Genomic DNA, 22,128 nt, shown 5'->3' with positions numbered 1-22,128 from the left:
CTCTCTGTACCTAGAGCCTTGGCACAGAAAGAAAGAAGTTGCCCTAGGTCAGTGGTTCCCAAAGTGGGCGGTGGGATTGCATAGGGGGGCGTTAAGAGGCAAGGGAGCAGCAGGGGGGCGCTTGAGGTGGTCTTTTCCAAGAAGCGCCTCTCCAGAAGGTCTTAAAACCCAGGGACATTTTTATGGGAGAAGGTAGTTTGGTCCCAAGCCATATAGGGGAAGAATCCACACATGTATTAATACCGTTTAAGAAGAGTCCTTTTAACGGTGAATTGAAATGTTTCCAAAGCACCAAAACGCTAATGAAGAGATATACTCTGCTTGGTGTGCCCTGCCACGCTGGCTGCAAAACAGAGGCGTTCGTTCTCTTTTCCCTCCCTCCCTCGGCAAGCCTGCGGCAGGTGCTTCCTATTTAAAGGGGCCAATTGAGCTACAAAATGACATTGAGCTGAAGCCAAAGTTTAAGAAATCGTACCAGGAGTTTTGGTTACAGAAGGAAGTTTCTGATCGCTATCCTGCACTACGGAGAGTGGTTCAGAAGCTCCTGGTTGCATTTCCAACATCATATTTGGTGGAAAGTGGTTTTAGTGTGGTCTGCCTACTTCTCTCCAAGCAAAGAAATCGACTCCAGATTACTAAACGTGGTGATTTAAGACTCATGTGAAGTGACTTTAAACCAGACATTGGGAAACTGCTATCACTTCATCAAGCCCACCCATCACATTAAGAATTTACAGAATAGTGAGGTACTCTACCCTAGTTACTAAATGTGATATCTAATATTCTGAATAATGATTTTTATAGGGTAGGGTAGGGGGCACTGGGCATGAGTTTGTGGAACCAAGGGGGCAATTACCTGGAAAAGTTTGGGAACCACTGCCCTAGGTCATGGGTGAGGAAAGTCCAACGCACAGATCTAATCCATGTCACGGCAGTTGCCTACCTGGGCTATGGTGCCTTGGGCTGGATCTACACTATTGCTTTAAAGCGCTTTATAACAGTTTTATAGTGCTTTAAAGCAGTTAAAGCACTTTAAAACTGTTATAAAGCGCTTTAAAGCAGTAGTGTAGATCCGGCCTTGGGCTCCCTCTGCAGGCCCCACTTACTCAAAACAAAGGAATTCCTCTCTGTGCTACTTCCCCTCTCAATGGAAGGGGAAATGGTGGGAAGGGGAATCCCTTGTTGTCTTCAGTCACAAATTGGAGATAACAAGGAGATTCCACTGGGGGAGCAGCAGTTCCCCACTCATGCAGCATGCGCATGACCTCCTGCAAGCACAAAGATGAATGAGCTTCATTGATCCTTCTCCTTCCTCTCCAAGGGGTGGAGCCAGGCAGAGGAAGTGGGGCCAGAGAATCAACTGGTTCCCCATCCCTGATTTAACAGGAGATGTACAGGATTGAACCTGAACCTTAACAGGTTCAAGGTGTGCATTCAACCACGGATATGTGTGCACTCCCCATTCATACTTAAAACTATAGAGAAATGAATCTTTTCGGTTGGCATGCTGGTAACTATGACTCTACAGGCGTCTGCCTGTCCATTTGCTGCCTTTCCAAATCTAACACAAGGTGCAGCTGAGGGTTCCCTGCACTCTCAGTCGAAATAGCTTGTGATTAATTTGCAGTGCTTCCTTGCTCCTGTGCAGCAGCCCTGCAAGTGTTTCACAAAAGGCCAGCAGGCCAGGTCACATAGTGCATAGTTACAGTGCATTTATTTATTCTGGTTACAGTGACTCAGAGCTAGAGAGCAGCCCCAACTACTCCATGGTCAGGAAGGAGTCGATGTATTCTAGGAATCATCAATTGTTTGAACAAAAACTGAAGCTTAAGTAAAGAGTTCACCTTTCAATCTCTCCTTTTGTTTGCCTAAAATGCTACAATCATGGACCCCCAATCTGACATATAAGATTAAAAATGGAATTATCTTCACAAGTGGTCTACCTAGCACTCTGGGGATTCTTTTTAATAAAATACTGAAGTGTTGTACAGAATAGTGGGTTGTGTTTGCAACAGCTTAGTATGACCATGCAGCAGTCTTTATTTGAAGGAAACTTTTTTTAACCTGTTTGTGCCCAACATGTCTTCGAATCAGGCTCATATCAAGATCTATAAATGGACATTGCTGTGCTGTATTTGTTTGTTTATTAATGGTTTCCCTATGCAGCACCATAACAAAAGTTCTCTGGGCAGCATATATTCAACTGGTTAAAATACAATATTAACAATAATGCTACAATTAAAGCAGACGTTAGAGCCTCGTGTGGCGCAGAGCATTAAACCAGCAGTTTCTGCAGCTGAAACTCTCCCCACGGCCTGAGTTCGATCCCAGCGGAAGCTGGTTTCAGGCAGCCGGCTCGGGTCGACTCAGCCTTCCATCCTCCCGAGGTCGGTAAAATGAGTACCCAGTTAGCTGGGGGAAAGGTAATAATGGCCGGGGAAGGCAACGGCAAACCACCCCGCTATAAGGCCTGCCAAGAAAACGTCAGCGAAAGCTGGCGTCCCTCCAAGAGTCAGTAATGACTCAGTGCTTGCACGAGAGGTTCCTTTCCTTTCCTAAAGCAGACGTAAGCAAGCTTTCCGGGCCCAAGAATCATTTGGGCCTGTGCCCATTTTTTTCTGCATACTCTTTTCTTGCCCTGACATGACTTCCTGACATGGCCTCTTTTCTTGCCACCACCCCCCTTGCTGGGATTCTCTCTTTTCTAGCCCCTTTAATTATTAAAGTATAAAACACATCACACCACATCACATAAGCATTATTGCTTATTACACAATAAAATTAAACACAGAAAAGTCTTAAAGCTTTAAAAAGTCAAAACTTGAAAATCCAATAAAAAGCCCGTATAGGGCCTTAACCAGGCCATATTGGGACTTGTTTACTCTTTATACTCCAGATTAAACAAGACTAGACTAAAGGGACTAATGGTCTAACTCAGGAGAAGAAGGCACCCTTATGTGTTCATAAAAGCTGCTGTGGTGGCAAACACTGGTATTTCCAGAAGTAAACACCTGAGAACTTTTTAGCTGTTAATTGCCCTTGATCATCTCAGCCTTTGTGACCATCAGCCTCTCAAGGTCCCCGTGCTACATACTTGTTAAGGCTGTACAAGCAGCTGTTCTCTTAAAACATGCTAACTCCCCCTGGGCTTAGGGTTACTTTTCTCTGGTTTTCTTTTGATTTTCTTTCTGCCTCAGATTCCTGCTGTTCCCCTGCACCGTCTCTTCCATAGCAGTATTTTACAGCACCCTTTTAGGGCATGGAATGCATAACTAGTAACGTTCATGAGAAACCACAGCCAGCTTTCCAGAAGCAATGTTGCAATACCTGTCCAGATGCAGAAGTTCTGGGCAAGTTGCAGGCTGTGCTATGGATGGTGTGTAGGCTCACACCCAAGTGCTTTACTGTCATTGTTTCATTTATCCTCCCAAGCACCCTATGAGGCAGGCCTGGTCATAGATATGCTTGCCCATTGAGCTGGGATTTTAGCCAAACACCACTGCTGCTCAATGCAGAGCCCTTCTTGACTGCTCACCCCTGTTTCCCTAGAGGTAACGCGAAGACAGAAGAACCTGTGGTATATTAGTCTGACTTTGGACTGGTGATGAGCTCAGTGGATCAAACAGTATCTGCAGTGTGACCTTGTTCTCAAGGGGTCACTGTCCTGCAGCGCCCTTTTCTTACACTCTGGCACTGTTATTGATCAGGCAAGCTATACAAAGCATAATTGGGTTGAAAGTCCAACTGCTTTCCTATTTGTGCCATTCTTTCAAATATAGCAACTGTAAATAGTTCATTGCCTGCTAATCACACTCTGTAAGATTTCCCTTAGTGGGGAAAGTGAATGGAGCAACTCCTTCAGATACAAAGCTGCAATGTATACATGGCAGCACCCCAGAACTGTGAAAGGCATAACAAAGGCATGATGCTAGAGAATGACAGTTCAGTGCTTTCGCTGCTGGAGTCTTTGGCTGTGACTTTCAGCCCTCTTCCCTCACTTCTACATGCTAGCTCTACATTATCTTTTCCTTCTTGTCCTTTCTTCTGCTGCCGCCGTATCATTCCAAGCCAAAACCAATTCCCTTCTCCAAAAGCTCATGCATCAGACCATACCAAATGAGCAGATTGGTGTGTAGAGCTGTTGCTTGGTTTGCAGAATGTTATCTGTTGGTTGCACAGAATCAGGAAGGTGGAAAGAGTTTGCATGGGAAGTATGCAGAAAAACAGTTCTGCCATTATCAAACATTGCTCAAATTGAAAATCAGTTTTTAAAAATTATTTATATTGTAATAATATTAAGTAGGGCTGTGATCCGCTTCTCTTTGGGTCGGAGAAGCAACAGCGAGGCGACCTGATTCACCTCCAGAAAAGGAGACGGCGAAGAGAGTCGGGGGGGGGGCTACGGATCGAGGTGAAGAGGATCGCCTCAATCCGGAGCTCCGGACGCAGGTAAGTGGGGGGAGAGGGACTCATCTGGCGCTGGTGCCGCAGTCCCTGCGGCGACAGTGATGGAGCCAGGTAAGGGAGGAGGGAGGCTTACCTATGTCCATCGCAGTCCATCACAGGCTTCAATTGAGGCCCCGGTTGAAGCTGGAAGTGAAGGCCGAGGCCTCTTCTGGCTTCAAGCCGGGGCCTCAATTGAAGCCCGTGACAACGGACACAGGTAAGGGGGTGGAGGGGTTGGCTTACCTGGCGGCAGCGCCACCGTCCATGTGGCGACGGCAACGGAGCCGGATCTCGCTACGCAGAGCAAAGCAGGGGATGGGCAGATCGGCCCAAAGAGGATCGGGCCCGATCTGGAAGTTCCGGATCAGGCCATAAAGCAGATCGGGAAGTCCGTGCACAGCCCTAATATTAAGTAATAGTAAATAATGATTGTTTTGGTTTCCCACCTTTTGTAACAGTATTTATATAAAACTATGTGCCATGACAAAGGAAAATACTAGAGACTGTATCCAGAGATATGCTAGCAAAAGAAATTCTAGTGGTGGTATTGTCCTGTGAACTATTTCACAAGAGTGAGTGGGTAATTTTGTGTAACATGGACTTAGTGCAAGCAAGTATCTTGAGAGATTGTGCAAAACTATGAGCAACAGATTGTGCAATGTCTTGGGCTAGTGAAAGCACACTACTGGATCTCAATTCTCTTTTCTTATGCAAGGATCTTGCACTAAGTTGGGAAAAAATGCACTTCCACTTGTGGAAAAGACCTTCCACATATAGAATGAGAAATACATTAGTGAGTTAGATTGTAAGCCTATGCGGCAGGGTCTTGCTATTTACTGTGTAATCTGTACAGCACCATGTACATTGATGGTGCTATATAAATAAATAATAATAATAATAGTTAAATTTATTCAGTTTCCTTTATTGCAAATATACAGTGATGATATTGCTATTCCATAGGTGTGCCAAAGCTTTGGTGAGATTTGGTGCCCTGGTGAACCTGCCAAGTGAAGAGTTGCAAGAAACACCTCTCCACATAGCAGCTAAGCATGGCCTTTATGAGCACATGCACCTGTATTTGAGGTATGGTGCTGTTGTGGACAAGAAGAACAGTCTGGAAGAGACATCACTCAGTGTAGCTTGCAGAGAAGCAAAGAAAGTAGAGAACCAAGAGAGCTATTTGCGAGTATGCAAACTGCTGCTTACATATGGAGCAGAAGTAAACACTGTGGATGAAGAAGTAAAGACCCCACTTCACAAAGCCTGCAGGAATGCTCATCACAGCTTGGTCCAGCTGCTGCTGCAGAGTAAAGCCGATGTCAACGCCATAGATTACAATGGGGCATGTCCAATGTCCTGTGTCCTACAGGCAGCAGCTTTTAAACAAGAGTTAAGGCCACATCTCACAGTGCAGACCTTGCTAAACCATGGCTCTCAAAAAATATGGCCTACAGCTTTTGTCAAGGTATCCATGCTGAGGGGATGAGAATACCCTTCATGTTTATTCACACACACACACACACCCTTGTGTCTCAGCTTTGAAATTCTGCATCTCCACTTAAAGCCTTTCAGAGAGCAGAGCATCTGCCCTATGACCTTGTCGAAGACCCACTACTGGTCATTCCGTGGCTGGAGGGACAGTTGGGTAGGATCTACACTACTTCTTTAGAGCGCTTTATAACAGTTTTGACAACTGTTGGGGCCCAGGACACATTCCATAAACAGTTGTCAATACTGTTATAAAGCACTTTAAAGTGCTTTAAAGTAGTAGTGTAGATCCGGCCCAGGTCTGATTCATTATAAAATGGCTCCTTATACATTTGTTCCGGTGTGTTGACTAGATGCTCTCTCTCTCACTCACTCACAATCGCAAACTAATTTCTAATACTGTATTCTATACAGTATTCTATACAGCATAAGTGTGTGTGTGTGTGTGTGTGTGTGTGTGTGTGTGTGTGTGTGTGTGTGAGAGAGAGAGAGAGAGAGAGAGAGAGAGAGAGAGAGAGAGAGAGAGAGAGAGAGAGAGATGGATGCACCCAAGAGCTGCTTCCCACATCATTGGGAAGTGAGTGTGTACACCAGCCAGTTGCAAAGGCCAGTTGTGTGGGTCTTTCCCACCCAATGAGCACTTCTCTGCCCAGGTTCTGACTGGGAAAGACCTGCACAATCAGCCCTGCCCACGTGGTTGCAATATTGGCAGGCACCTCAGATTTCCAGGGTATTGCACTGAAGGGAATGTCTCCCATGCGGCTGGGGAATATGTGGAAGGAGCTTCTAAGCACGTGTGTGTAAAGGGAGTTGAGGAATCGGTGCAGAACTGTTCAAATTTCTAAATTATAACCATCAGTCCAATTCAAACATCTGGACCCAAAATGTTTCTGAGTTTAAAACTTCTTGGAAAATTAACTAATTTCAAGCAGAATATCAAAGTGAAATTATTTTATGTTTGAAGTTAAACTTGTTTATACTATTTCCAACATGCTGAGTGGAAATAGTAGTTCTCCTAGTAGTTTAGGAGAACATTTCAGGTGTTCCCAAAAGTAGATTTCAACCCACCAAATGTACACTAATTGGCATTTTGTACACCATGCCCTTTTAATCCGTACTGGAATGATTGGTCCTAATGGGCCCTGCACTAGATGCTCACATCCTAACCTCTATGACTAATTTTAAAAATGAGTGACTTAACCCTGCAAGGCCACGAATCCAACACCTTCAAGAGTTGCAATAATAACTGTTTTAATGATTTGGGAATCCCTGATCCAAAGGAGAAGGTCAGCCCTGCTTGTTAGAGTCTGCATAGGTATTAACTAATACAGGAACTGTCAAGAACCTTGATTTGCCTACCAAGACTTGCTTAAATAACCTTATTTGACAGATTCTTCACATATGAAGTTCATCCAAAATTTTGTATTTAGCACAAAAGTAACATTTTAGTTGTGTGCTTTTACTAAAAGAAAATGCCGAACTCTCCACAAGTCACATAAATTGGGCTGTGTAAGTGACTTGCAAAATAGTCTTGTTTGACCATGCCACCAACTTCACATGAAGGACTGGCTGCCCTTCACAGGCCCAGGGTTGGCCCACAGTGCTCCTCGCCCTCCCACCCTCCCCAAATCTCTGTCTCTCACACATGCATCATAAATTAGATACACAAAGGGAGAGACAGTACCCTAGGATGCCTCCTATGGTCCAGTGCAGGTTTATATAAACCATGGTTTGCAAATTAGGAACCAACCTCATGAATATATGCTCCCCTTTGCTTCTCCAGCAATTCCACCCTCCATGCCCTTGGTTGCCATAGCCATGATTTGATATTAACCATGGTTAACGCTCATCAGGGTTTGCATCTTAACCAGGACCAGAAGCCTTTCATTAATAGGTATACTTAAGCTGCATTAGAATGCCTTATGCTGTATAGAATACAGTATTAGAAATTAATTTGCGGTTGTTTGTAGAAGAACAAACTTGGTAAAGGTTGTGACACTCATTCAAAGTCTTCTTTGTATCTAGTCTGGGCCTAGTTAGTTATGTTATTCAATTTTGTTAAGAAGTTCTACTTCTATATGCATGACAACATCCTAACAAGTGTATGTATATAATATCTTTTGGCCAAAGGGTGATTATCATTGCTATTATTATTATTATTACATTTATACTTTTTATTTTGAACATTTCTTGCTTTTTTAACCAAAAGATTTTTTTTTAAAAAAACAACAACTTCCCAGCACTCAGTGACCACATTTTTGCCATTATTGTGATAACTGAAACATACATTCCCACCACTTCTAGCTGTGAGAAGAATCACAGAGGGGTTCATATAATCATATATCATAGTCATCCCAGTATATCGTGATTCTTTCCTCGCTAGGTGCTCAGATCTTGTGCTTCAGTGCCAGAGATCATTGAAATCCTTTACAATTCTTACCTTCACTTGCCCATCTCTGAAAAGTGGGTGGAAACCATTCCAAAAGAAGAATTGCAGGTAAGAGCTGTTTGGGTTGTGTCACAACAAGCATATAACTTCTTGTACTGTTTTGTGTAGGACAGTGGGGGTAGGTAGCTTGGAATCTACTGACAGATCTCTAAGTGAGTTGCAATAGATTGGCAAGGGATTATTTATTTATTTATTTATTACATTTAAATACTGCCTTTTTTCCTCCAAGGAACTCAAGGCAGCGATCATAATCCTCCTCCTCTCCATTTTATCCTCACAACAACAACCCTGTGAGGTAGGTTGGGCTGAGAGTCTGTGACTGGTCCAAAGTCACCCAGTGGGTTTCCATGGCTGAGTGGGGACTAGAACCCGGATCTCCTGACTCCCAGTCCAACATTTTAGCCACTACACCACACTGGTTCAATAGTAGCAACAACAAAAGGCCCTTTCCCCTCCTAAATTTCTTGAAATCAAGAAAGGTTGGCGGGAGAGGGGGGGTGATAAAGGTAGGTTTTTGTATGTAAGCATGCTCCAGTTCTGGTCCTGAAAAATGTCCTTGCTGAACATGTGCTCAGAGGCACCTGTCTTCAATTTCCAGACTTAGGAGTTATAGTGAAAAACAAATTAGATCCCATAAGCCTAAAGCCTCCCCAGCTCTGGTCTAGGATGAGTGTGAGGTTGCTATTTTTCTGTCTTGATATATTGATTCATATAAACAATGCATATAATGCCATCCATCAATGCTTCAGGGCAGTTCACAAAACCATGATAAAATACAAACAACAAAATAAAATAGAATATGTTACAACATGTTCAAATAAGAATACAATCCAGGGGACAGAAGGGAGTTGAACCGTTTTTGCCTGATGCTGAAAAGATAGTAATATTGTTGTCTGGCAAACTTCTCTGGGGAGGGAATTCCATAAATTGGCATTCTTGTTAAGAACTCCACGGAAAAACCAAGCAAGCAGAGTGCCATGTTGAAAGTGAAGGCTGCCCAAGATAATTTTCTCCAGCTGAACTTTAATTAGGAGTTTTGGATGGTTATCAGAATGCACGTGTAGCAGAATATGCTTTGCAGTGAGCAGAATTGATAAGAATGTATTGTATCTTGTAGGTGTGACTAATTCTGTATGTATGTGTTGTGAGATAACTATGAATAATGGAATATATTCTTGGAAATAGAGGGAGGCTGCCATGAATGCAGTGGTCAAATCCTGGAAGCAGCACATAGCATAACTTAGGAGGGACACCTATGCCTAGGTGTTACTGGTATCAGTGACAGACCAGGTTACACTGAGTAAAATGAGAATGGTGGTATGGCCAAGCCTGAAACTAAGGATGAGGTCATTAGCATCACGAGGGTAAAAATGTGTCCAGGATCTCATCAGCTTGCGAGAGAGATCCTGGGAGAACGAGAAACCCACCATACGTGCTTAGGAAGGCTTCGCCCACCAGGCTCTCAACTTAGGTAAATATGAAACCTTTGACATTGACTGTTGGATTGTGAAGAAACTAAGTTTTACTAATATGCTTGCTACTATCTTCATTGTACTTTTAGTAATTATAACTTGTGTGCATTTAGGAATACTTTAACTCTTGAAGCCCCAAACACTTTGCAAAGATTTGCAAATCTATCACTGAGTGGAGTCTGTCCTTAAAGCTGCACGTAGAAGCTGCACACAGAAAAGCATATCTTTGGGGAGAAATATCCACAAAAAACATGCAAATTTCTGCAGAGACATTTTTTTAAATCTTATCTATTTTTTATGGAAATGGGATAGGAGGAGCTGATAATCGCAGCAATAATGAAATTAACAGATCTGTCCATTGCTAGTGGACAGATATCTCAAGAGATGTGCAGGGCTTCTGCATTATCCTAGGGTTCCCCAGCCAGTGTAACTTTAGTATAGGATTGTTACCCAAAGAAAAGTTGCTGGCCCAGGGTTGCTTAAGGCTCAGATCAACAATTTGCACCACACTGGCTCTTGATCAAACTATACAAATCCCTAAAGAGAATTCCATTTTGCCGAATCAAAGACCATGTCTACAAAGGAATGTTCACACTGATAACACTCTTTACAGCCTATATACTAGCAAAAGCAAAAACTTAAGTTTGGAGCTCTATGTGCAGGGGGTACACCTGTATGTTTGTATGAGCTCCATCAGATGAACGTTTTATTGCACGCTCGTTACTGGTGACTCACCAATTTTCACGGGTCCCTTTCACAATGTTGTCTACTTCCCATGTACTTCCCACCCTTCTAGCCTTCTTTGTGCAACAACAACAAAAACCCACCCCAGTAAGTCTGACTTATTTTTAAAGATGGAAGTTCTCACTATCTCCTGCTGTGTGCAGGAGAAGCAGCAGGATCAAGATGGGCCACTGAATGGGCCATGTGCAAGTTGTTTACTTCCTCTTTCAAAAGAGGACAAAATGAGGGGAAAACATGCGGGTGGAGAAGCAACGGTAAGCAAACGCGATTTTCCCCTGTGTGATGATGATCTATGACTGAAATCCACGTCATTAAGATTTTATCCACCATTTTGTTGGATGATCCTTCTCTGCTCTGCTATTATTTCTATCTGCTATTTGAGAGATTATATAAGTGTGTAGAGAACGTGAGCACATAGAAGTTTTTTCTCCATTTTATATATTTCAAAATTGTTGAAATATATGTTGTGATGCATATTTGTGCCCCCTAGAACATTTTCCCCCCTCCCAGTGAATTTGTGCATTCTTTGCAGAGATCTTCAATAAGCAATACCTCGTTTTATTCCCAAATACACATTCTGTGGTTAATCCTTTTTTCTGTCATTCAATTAAGCAGCTGGACCTAGCCACTAAATAAGTTTCTGATTGCCAGTCTAGACTGCTGACATCAGAGATGTGGCTTCTTTCCCCATTGGTCAAACCATCTATCACCACTATGATGCTGAGTTTTAATGGCCTCAGATTCCCATATGTGGGGCTTCAACCTCAGGCTTTGTCTCTTGGAATCATCCAAACAGGAGTCCAAAGATACACACACACACACACACACACACACTTTCTCAGATCCTTAGTAATGCTGTGGTCTAATCTCAGTTCAAATTTGCACCTTTGGAACCAGTGAGTCAGAAGATGAAGCATGATGAGGGTAAAAGACCACCCACTCAGGATTTTTTTTAAATTTTATTTATTTTAATAAAAATTACAACAACACATAATAAATCATATACATACATAACACAACATTCTTCTTATTTCTTAGTTATACATTCTACTTCTTAACTGACTCACATTAATAAGTGCCCCCCACACACACCTTCGGGATCTTATTCTAGTTTCCAAAATTGCATTGAATCTTCTGGAGGTGTTCTTCCTCTCCCTTTTAAAAATACATATTCTAAGAATAATTTCCATATCTCTTCAAAATCATTGTTTTTTATTATCCCCCTTCTAAATCTAATGTTACATGTTAATTTATCATTTATAGCAATAGCCCATATTTCTTTATACCAATCTTCTATATCATAATCTCCTTGAACCTTCCAGTTTCTAGATATCATTAACCTTGCAGCTGTTAACAAGTTCGTTATTAATTCTTTTTCCATCTGATTACATTTAAGATTTCCATACATTGATAATAATGCTACACTTGGTGTTTCTTCTAAATTCATTCCAGTTATTTCATTTATTTCTCTATACACTATTTTCCATAATTTTTGTACATGTTCACAATTCCAACACATATGTATATATGTTCCCTTCTCCTGACATCCTCTCCAACAAAGTAACGAATTCTCTTTATTTATTAAGTTTAATTTTATTGGAGTTAGATACCACCTCCAAATTATCTTAAAATAATTTTCTTTTATCCTTACAGACATATTTTTCAACACTCTTTGTTTCCATAACCTCCCCCAGTCCTGTTGCTCTATTTTCTCATTCATATCCATTTCCCATACCATCCTAACAGAATCTTTTTGAGTTTCCATTTCCAATAATATCTTATATATTTCACTCATTAATCCTTTTATCAATTTGTTTTCTTCTTTTTCTTTCTCTTTTTGTAAGATCAAATCTTCAAATTTAGTATTTTTTCTGCACTCCCTATTATCCTTTAGCCATTTTTTGGTCCATTGTTCCATTTGAATATAGTTGAACCATGATATATTTCCCCCTTTTAATTTTTCTTTTATTTCTTCCTTAGATCCCATCTTCTCCATCCAATCTCTTATTTTAAGTACTTTCTCTTCTTTTAATTTCTTTACCAATCCCTCTTTTAAATTTTCAGGAAACTCCCTCATTACCACCACGGGTGTTATTGGGGAAATGACTGGAACCAATTTCACCCACTCAGGATTTTAATTGAAACATATTGTTTGGTTTATGATGCACAATGCCTAAAAATAATATGATCTTCATATAGAAAATAATATTAACTTATTAAAGACATAGTGACATTAGTATTTAGAAAATATTATAAATGGTCAGAAAAAAGCAATCAGCAAACCAACCAAACAATTAGAAATATTTTAAGAATGACATAAAAATGGTATTGAGATGTCATTAACTAATCCTAGGCCTACATCTCTTTTCCCCCCACCCCCAAGTTCATAAACCGATCATTATTAGACTATTCCACTATGATAGGCAAAATCCATATCTACCAATCAAGTGCAGTGCAGTGGATCACGGATCCTTCCATCTCTCTCAGAGCCAATCAATGCAATGAGGACAAGGTTCTACTTGCCTCCCATCAAGCCATCCCAGGGGTTGAGGGAATGGAACATATCTCTAAGTATCACAGAGAAGAAAGGAGAAGTAGCAGTGGCAGCAGCAGAAGAAGCCATTGCATGCACTCCTATTGATCAGAAACAGGAGCCAATTCCCCCTCTGCATCTTTCACATCAGTTTCCTCACTTGCATGGAAATACATAAGGCATATCTAGGGGGACGTGTAACTTGATTTTTTTTCACAGGTCATTTGGGCATATGACATATCGGCAAGCATGCACATTCTTCCAAAATGTTTATGATTCTGCATTCTCTGTGAGCCTGTTGTGGCACCTGCTGTAGCCTATTGCTAGTTGAAGTGAGTTATCAGGATCTCCCTATCTACTACAATGCCAAGGTCTAACTTCAGTGAACACGTAAGGTTCAGCAAAACTCCAAACAACTTACAGAGAGCTGAATTCTTCCATAGTGGGCATCAGTCTTAATCCATCATGGTTGCTGTAGAACCTGCAGGATCCAGTGGTCAAGGCTCATTTGCATTCTTCTTTGCATGGAAGTTTGTCCAGGCTCTGAATCCCAAGACTCTGTTTAAGCAGCTAAAATGTAACTAGGCTAGATTGACTTTGGGGTTTCAGTTTGATGCCTTTGTTTTCCCTTTTCTTCCTCCCCACCCCAGATAAATTTATTTATATAGATGACTTCCTTGTTTTTAAAAGGAATTGCACAGGAATTTCTCAATAAAATCTTCTCCATGTGCTAAGACTGCATAGGTGTTACTCTAGCTCTTGTGTTCATAGGATATTTGACAAGGTTTTGTAAAGTTTGGTGTCTTCTAAGCTTTGGGAAAGTAGATCAAAAACAGTTTGATATTTCTAGAACTGGGCTGAAGGGAGGATTCCTGGCAGCAAGGCTGAGAAACAGTTGGGCAAGATCTACACTACTGCTTTAAAACGGTTTATAACAGTTTTGACAACTATTTTGACAACTATCCATATACAGTTTTGAAAATGTTTTCAAAGTGTTTTATCCTGATTGGTGTAGTTCTGGCCCTGGACAGACTATGATGTGTCAAGAGATTTAGCCTCACTAGTGGCAATTACTGTTTTGAGGTAACTTTTATATAAAACAGGGTCCACAAGTAGGGAATGTCCCCCCACCCACGCACCCCGAGATCTGTCATGCTATTCAAGTGTTTCACTCTTCCACAAGAGAATCATACTGATGGATGTAACCATCCGTTAATAAATAATGACAAATATCTTGACTTCTAATTCTACTTAAACCTCCTCTCAGATTTCAAACTTTGCAAATTGACTTTCCCTTTTCTTTCAGAGGCATCTACCTTTCTATGAATCCTTCTTCAACCAGTTGTACACAGTCCGGCCACTGCAACATTTGTGCCGTTGTGCTATCAGGAAAAGGTTTGGCAGTAGGTGCCATTATCTCATCCCTTTTCTACCGGTGCCCAAACCACTACAAAACTATCTGCTGTTAGAACCTGTGGGAGTTCTGTTTTGAAGTTCCCATGCCAAGTCTCACTGTTATATTGTGGTCCCCTCTGGTGTATGAAGATCGATTTACTTGCGAATAAAGAGGGTTTGCCATTTCAAGTATAAATAAGTGCTTTCAGAAATTTTCATTAATGTGACCATAAATTGTTACAATGAGTTGATGTGATGGAGCTCTGTGGCAGAATCTACCCTGGAGCTCATTTAGGGCATCACCATGCTGGTATTTCTGCAAAATGAATTCATTGCTGTGGTGGCACATTGCCACTGAGCACATTGAATACATGCCATTGAATACATTGCAGTGTCCACTATGTTTATAATGCAATGGAGAGTCACATATGAATGCAATTGTGGGAGAAGAAAGAAGCATTTCCTCTTTTTTGTGGTTTTTATTCAGCTGAGAACTTGCCACACCTTTGATGGTGCAGAGCGATAGAGGTTTAAAAAATAACTTGTACGATAATTCATAGCTTGGCTCCACCATACATGTGCAAAAAAAGAAAGAAAAGAAATTCACAGTGCAGGAGGAGAAGGAGGGAGGGCTGCCTTCAAGCTGTTCCAGCCTCCTTCCCTTCCTCTGCTCATGTCTTTGGAACCCCAACTCATAAGAGGGGGGGGCGCACATGCCAAGCCATTCACCCCCAAGGCCTTCTTCCTTCCTCACTCACTCTTGCACAGTGGAATCCAGCAAACTGGGCCCTTGCTGCTGCCACTGCTGCCCCCATGTCTTCTTTCCTCCTCTTTTTGTTTTCTCCTCTTTCCTTGGTAACAGCAGTGGCAATGGGCATTTTGCTAGACAGTGCCATGGGAGAGCAAGTGAAAAGAAGAAGGTGTTGAAGGGTGGGAAAGCAATGTGAGAAAACAGCAGGGAATGAAAAGGGGACGAGAAAGAGATGGTAAAAGCTTTCAAGTTACTCCCACTGGTTAGAGTTATAATACACATGTCTTTGTGGCACATGGAAACTCCAAGCACCAAAAGGAAAGGAAAAAAAACCCATCATAATGGTAGTTTGGAAACCTACAGGATATTGAGGGAGAAATAATGTGAGGAGGATGGTTTGGTGTGTACTTCATGTGATGCACTGGTGAGGCAGGCATTACAATACTGGCAAATCATATGGTGTATAGCTAAAGCCCGATTTTCCCCTCTAACTGATGCTTTTTAATGAATCAAGTCATTGCTACAACACGGTTTAATTACTGTAAGTATTTTTAATACTGTCTTTCAATTATATTCCCAGGAAAGTTTACAAAAATAATTAAATACTTTAAATGCAGATACAAAAGACCTAGAGCATGGCTGGATGAGGGTTTATCCCAGGGATCGCCCCGGGATCGTCCCTGTGCATCCACATGACAGACAGGGGACCCTGGGGGCAGGGAGGGATGACCCCCCCTTTCTCCAAGATATGGCCCTACAGTTTAATGCTGTTTTGTCCCACAGTTTCGGGCTCATCCCAAGACCGCGGGACATGTGGCTGGGCATCACGGTTTGTCCTGGCTCCTTGAAAGTAACCATGAGGAGCCGGGCATGGGGCTCTGTGCCCCTCGGAGGTGGGGTGGGGGAGCAGGATGTGCGTTTTTTTACACTTACATTTTTGTAGGAGTGCTCCTGCGCTCTTTCTCAATTAAAAAAAAGGGCACGATGTCCTCTTTTTTCCTGGACATGGCATGCCATGTGTAGACGAGGGGGAGATCTCGCGATCACCATATCGTGAGATCCTCCCCACTTCATCCCTCTACACCAGGTAAGTCTAGCCATGCCCCATAGTAAGCTAAACATCACAAAATCATCAAAGGATTAAAACCGTATGTAAACAGTTTGGGAAAATAAAAAGTTATTTGTCTGGTGCCAAAAAGATAATAAAGTAGGGAGGTGAACCTCTTTGGAAAAGGAATTCCACAAGTGAGATGGCACTGCCCAAAAGACTCTGGGCTCATTTACACCAAGCTGACATTCCACTATAAAAGCAGTATATAAAAGTCCAGTTCTGGGCTCCACAGTTCAAGAAGGACACAGACAAGCTGGAGCGTGTTCAGAGGAGGGCAACCAGGATGATCAGGGGTCTGGAAACAAAGCCCTATGAAGAGAGACTGAATGAACTGGGCATGTTTAGCCTGGAGAAGAGAAGATTGAGGGGAGACATGAGAGCACTCTTCAAATACTTAAAAGGTTGTCACACAGAGGAGGGCCAGGATCTCTTCTCCATCCTCCCAGAGTGCAGGACACGGAATAACGGGCTCAAGTTAAAGGAAGCCAGATTCCAGCTGGACATCAGGAAAAACTTCCTGACTGTTAGAGCAGTACAACAATGGAATCAGTTACCTAGGGAGGTTGTGGGCTCTCCCACACTAGAGGCCTTCAAGAGGCAGCTGGACAACCATCTGTCAGGGATGCTTTAGGGTGGATTCCTGCATTGAGCAGGGGGTTGAACATGATGGTGTTGTAGGCCCCTTCCAGCTCTGCTATTCTATGATAAGACAGGAGCCACACTACTGCTTTATAACGGTATTGAACTGCACTGCAGTATCTACGCTACTGCTTTATAGTGGTACTGAAGTACACTGAGAACTGTTGGGCCCATGACACATCTACACCAAGCAGGATATAGCACTATGAAAGTGGTATGAAAGTGTTGTCAGTGCATTTCAATACCACTATAAAGCAGTAGTGTGTCTCCTGCCTTTTATATCCAGCTTTCATAGTGGAATATCCTGCTTGGTGTAGATGAGCCCTCTTTCTCTCTCTCTCTCGGTGCCCCCACCTCACCTCACATGGCAGAGGGGACCCACAGGATGTTCTTCACTGAAGATTTTAATGTATGGGTAGATACACGTGGACCCTCAACAGTAGCGTTTCTCTCTAACTGTATCCAAGGACAGCTATTCTTATTTATATTGGGTCCAAAATGACTTGACTTTACCAGCAACAACAACAATAGTAATAAAGCGTAAGTAACAGAATTCAAGTATACGTCTTTGACGTGGGTCCATTCCTTTTCAAAAAAGGAAAGAGCACTGCCACATTGTATCTGATAAAGAAACAGTGTCGCATTTGACTAGTACAGGAGAGAAGTTTTTCAGACAAAAATCAAGCCTCCCCACAAAATCTTTAAGATAAAACAAAGATAGCTAGTTGCACAAAAAGAAAGAGAACAAATGGGGGTGAGGGAGCACCACCACATGGATTTTAAGCATTGTTTCCCAGCCCCAAATGAGACAAGCCAAAAAAAACCCTTTCTGATCTGCAAGTGCTGTCAATCAAATGGCTGCCTACATCACTGATGAGAAGAGGTAAAAGGGCAAGTCTTTTCTACCATACTAAACTACACAGAGTCCTATATAAGACACATACACCCAAAAGCAAACATAAGGTACATCCACTTTAAAGCACATAATCCAAAGAAATTTTGATCTGGAGACTCCTTTTCCTCCATTCTTTTAGCACCACCTATGTCATGCTTAACTGCAAAAACTAACATAAACAGATATGTACCTGCCCGGACCTTAAGATCATCCATAGGGGCCCTTCTCCGTGAGCCCCTGCCAAAGGAAGTGAGGCAGGTGGCTACTAGGAGGAGGGCTTTCTCTGCTGTGGCACCCCGGTTGTGGAATGAGCTCCCCAGAGAGGTCCGCCTGGCGCCTACATTGTACTCTTTTCATCGCCAACTGATGACCTTTTTATTCTCTCAGTATTTTAACACTTAATTTTAACTTAAATTTAAATTTTTACTGTTCTAACTCCGTATTTTACTCTTATATCAATTTTGCTGTGTGGTTTTATCCTGGTTGTGCTTTTTATACTGTATTTTGTATTTGTGCTTTTAACCTGCTGGTTGTTTTATTATGGTTTTAATTTTTGTGAACCGCCCAGAGAGCTTCGGCTATTGGGTGGTATAAAAATGTAATAAAAAAATAAATAAAGTTGTTATAAGAAGGACAGTAATAATAAAAATGAACTGGAAGGATTTACAGGGATTATTTTATTTATCCAGATTTTTAATTTCATATTTTGCAAACACACACAGTGTACTTTTTTTAAAAAAATGTACATAATCTCAGCACTTATTATTATTATTATTATTATTATTATTATTATTATTATTATTATTATTTTGCAGACCTGAGAGGTGAGGGCAGGGGAAATCAGATTGAACTGTTTTGTGCTTTTATTAGTCATTGAAATGTGATATATTTGATCATTAATTATTGCTATATTTTTAAAATTAATCTGTAGCTTTTAAAGAAACAACAACTGATCTTAAAAAAATAATAATCTCAGAGTACTTCTGGATGCTGAGAGAAAGATTAATTTTACCACACACAATTCCATGTTCTGTTTCACTCCAGTTAAATTACTTAACCTGGGTATTATCTCCATACAAAATGTTTTTGGTGAAACATATCTGGAAATGAATAATCTATTCTTTCTAGATATATCTAAAAATCCAGATAGAAAGAATCAGTATCCTGGATATTCAGTTCTCATCACTAATGGTGAAATTCTAGGCATGCTTACTCAGAAGAAAGTCCTATTGAGTTGCAGGACTTCTTCCTGAATAAGTCTGTATTGGGCTTGCAACCTGATTGTCAGGTTCGAGGGATGTAGTGCTAAAACCCAAAGTCGTCGTCTTCTTAGCAGGGCACTAAATCCCACTGCCTTTCCCAACATTATGAATTAAGAGAAACAAGTTTGCTTTATTTTCAAAATAGAAAGATGGGCAGCTATATTTCCATTTAAGATATCCTTATTCCATGAAATATGGGTCCCATTCTATGATTCTATGAAATTAAGTCTAGTTTTACCCTTCTTCTATCCTACCAGGTGGGTGCGGAATCCTTCAAAGTTCTTGTTTATCCAGACAGGTCTTAAATTTTCAAACCATTAATGATTTCAGCAAAATTGAAAATGCTGCTTTTATGTGTATAACCTAGGGCTGTGCACGGACCCACCCTCCCCCGATCCGCTCTGGATCCCAATGTGCAACTTTTGGATTGGGTCCGCTCCACTTTGGGATGATCCGCCTCTGCTCCGCAGATCTGGATCCAGATCTGGAGCTCCGCTTTTGCCCCCATAGACTTGCATTTAAAATGTCAAACGCCTATAATTTTTTTAGTGTTCAATTTAGAAACATGAAAATGGTCACCAGGAAAGTTTCTAAATAGATCCTTAGGCATGGCCACTTTGAAGAAAATTGGATCATGTCCTGATTTTTTGGGAATTTTAAAAAGATTTTTCCCCATTTACAGAAATGCATGTATCTCCGTCATTTTTCCAGATACACACATGCAACAGGGCACCAGGAGAGCTTCCACATAGATCCTTATTCATGCCCATTTTGAAGAAAATCCAATCATGCCCTGATTTGTGGAGAATTTTTAAAGTTAAACCTAAATCAGAATCTTCCTCTCAGGTAACCACGTCAAAAATGAACACAGGGAACTTCAAGATAGAAAATTTTTAAACTGCGTGAGCATACAGCACATAGCTGTTCATGGGATAAACAACTCACACCTTGCGTTGCCACACTTGGGTCGCCATACTTCTAAAAACTTAATTTCTTTCATGCCATCCACTCATTTCAAAGTGCTACAATGTGTTGGTTTTCAAAGATGCAGCCACACACACACACACACACACACACACACACACCTCCATCACAGTTCACACACTCCAGGGTACGCCCAGCCAATAACTGTAATAACAATAACAATACTAATAATCACAACAACAACAACAACAACAACAACAACAAGAATTAGAACAAAAATGCTATCTGACTTTATTACCAGTAAGAGGACAGTGGACGTGCCCAGTGGAACAGTGGACTGTGCCACCAGTCATTCGGCCGGTCCTATCTAGGTACCTGCCTTTGAGAAGCCACGTGATACATCAACTCCTGCAAATCATTGGCTTCCTTCCACTGTTTCCCCTTTGGAGGGTTCTGATGACCCTCAAGGGCAGTGGGCACTGGGCACGTCCACATGCTGTACAGCACATCATCCACTTGCACCACATCTATCCAGTTGTTCACCAAGGTTATGGTGGGTACCCTGCAGTGCTGTGTTGCCTATTGGTTATTTTTCTTCATATATTATTTAAGTTGTGCGTGTGAGTTTGCTGGGGCTACTGCTTCACCAATGCACTCAAAAAGTGACAAAAGTCCTACAAAAGACAAAGAAAAAAAGTTACTAAGTATCCCATTTTGCTTATTCCCTTCCTCCAACTTTGGGATTGGACGGTGCTTCACATGGGCTGATTAGTTATCACGATTGGGAGATGAACCTGTCAATCAACACTGAAAAAAGCAGGTTCCCCCTCCCTCTTTACCCATTCAATAAAAATTAATTGCAAGCATGACAAAAAAATCTGAAAATCAACACAAATGACCCCCAATCATCAATGTCTAAGCACAGTAATTTTCAGGGATCTAGCTTTAAAAACAAAGAAGTTAGGTGATTTTTTGCCCAATTTCCCCCTATAGGGGGGGAAATGGCAGGCGGAGCCCCGAAAACATGCGGAGAGCTCCACAAATGAAAGTACCTCTCTGCATCACTCTGTTGACCAGCCGACCCAATTCGGATCCGCCTTAGGTGCAAGCAGATCGGGTCACTCTGCTACCGCTTCTACGACTCGAAACGGAGTGAAGCACAGCCCTAGTATAACCTAACTAATACAGCTGTAGACAAATTAACAAAAAACAGTATTTGGAACTATAAATATGAGCCAGATTGCTATAGCCATACATTTAAAAATATTTCATAGAATCATAGAATAGCAGAGTTGGAAGGGGCCTACAAGGCCATCATGTTCAACCCCCTGCTCAATGCAGGAATCCACCCTAAAGCATCCCTGACAGATGGTTGTCCAGCTGCCTCTTGAAGGCCTCTAGTGTGGGAGAGCCCACAACCTCCCTAGGTAGCGGATTCCATTGTCGTACTGCTCTAACAGTCAGGAAGTTTTTCCTGATGTCCAGCTGGAATCTGGCTTCCTTTAACTTGAGCCCGTTATTCCGTGTCCTTCACTCTGGGAGGATTGAGGAGAGATCCTGGCCCTCCTCTGTGTGACAAGCTTTTAAGTATTTGAAGAGTGCTATCATGTCTCCCCCTCAATCTTCTCTTCTCCAGGCTAAACATGCCCAGTTCTTTCAGTCCCTCTTCATAGGGCTTTGTTTCCAGACCCCTGATCATCCTGGTTGCCCTCCTCTGAACACGCTCCAGCTTGTCTGCGTCCTTCTTGAATTGTGGAGCCCAGAACTGGACACAATACTCTAGATGAGGCCTAACCAGGGCCGAATAGAAAGGAACCATTATCTCGCGTGATTTGGAAGCTATACTTCTATTAATGCAGCCCAAAATAGCATTTGCCTTTCTTGTAGCCATATCACACTGTTGGCTCATATTCAGCTTGCAATCTACAACAATTCCAAGATCATTTTCATTTGTAGTATTGCTTAGCCAAGTATCCCCTTTCTTGTAACTGTGCAGTTGGTTTCTATTTCCTAAATGTA

The 22,128-nt window shown here is 41.8% G+C and overlaps 1 protein-coding gene across 3 annotated transcripts in view; it reads left to right on the top strand.

The window, feature by feature from the left end:
* ASB18 (ankyrin repeat and SOCS box containing 18) overlaps nucleotides 1–14,742 on the top strand; it is a 48,346-nt gene extending 33,604 nt beyond the window's left edge. For all 3 annotated transcript variants that reach the window (XM_063118540.1, XM_063118539.1, XM_063118537.1), the window contains 3 exons: nucleotides 5,407–5,911; nucleotides 8,318–8,431; nucleotides 14,439–14,742. In XM_063118540.1, coding sequence (XP_062974610.1) covers nucleotides 5,407–5,911; nucleotides 8,318–8,431; nucleotides 14,439–14,624 — 805 coding nt within the window. In that variant the 3' untranslated portion in view covers nucleotides 14,625–14,742. The remainder of the gene's footprint in view (nucleotides 1–5,406; nucleotides 5,912–8,317; nucleotides 8,432–14,438) is intronic.
* The last annotated feature ends 7,386 nt before the right edge of the window (nucleotides 14,743–22,128 follow it).

This window comes from Elgaria multicarinata, chromosome 2 (assembly GCF_023053635.1).
Source record: "Elgaria multicarinata webbii isolate HBS135686 ecotype San Diego chromosome 2, rElgMul1.1.pri, whole genome shotgun sequence".
In the NCBI taxonomy this organism is placed as follows: domain Eukaryota; kingdom Metazoa; phylum Chordata; class Lepidosauria; order Squamata; family Anguidae; genus Elgaria; species Elgaria multicarinata.
This window is presented reverse-complemented; position numbering and strand designations above follow the sequence as displayed.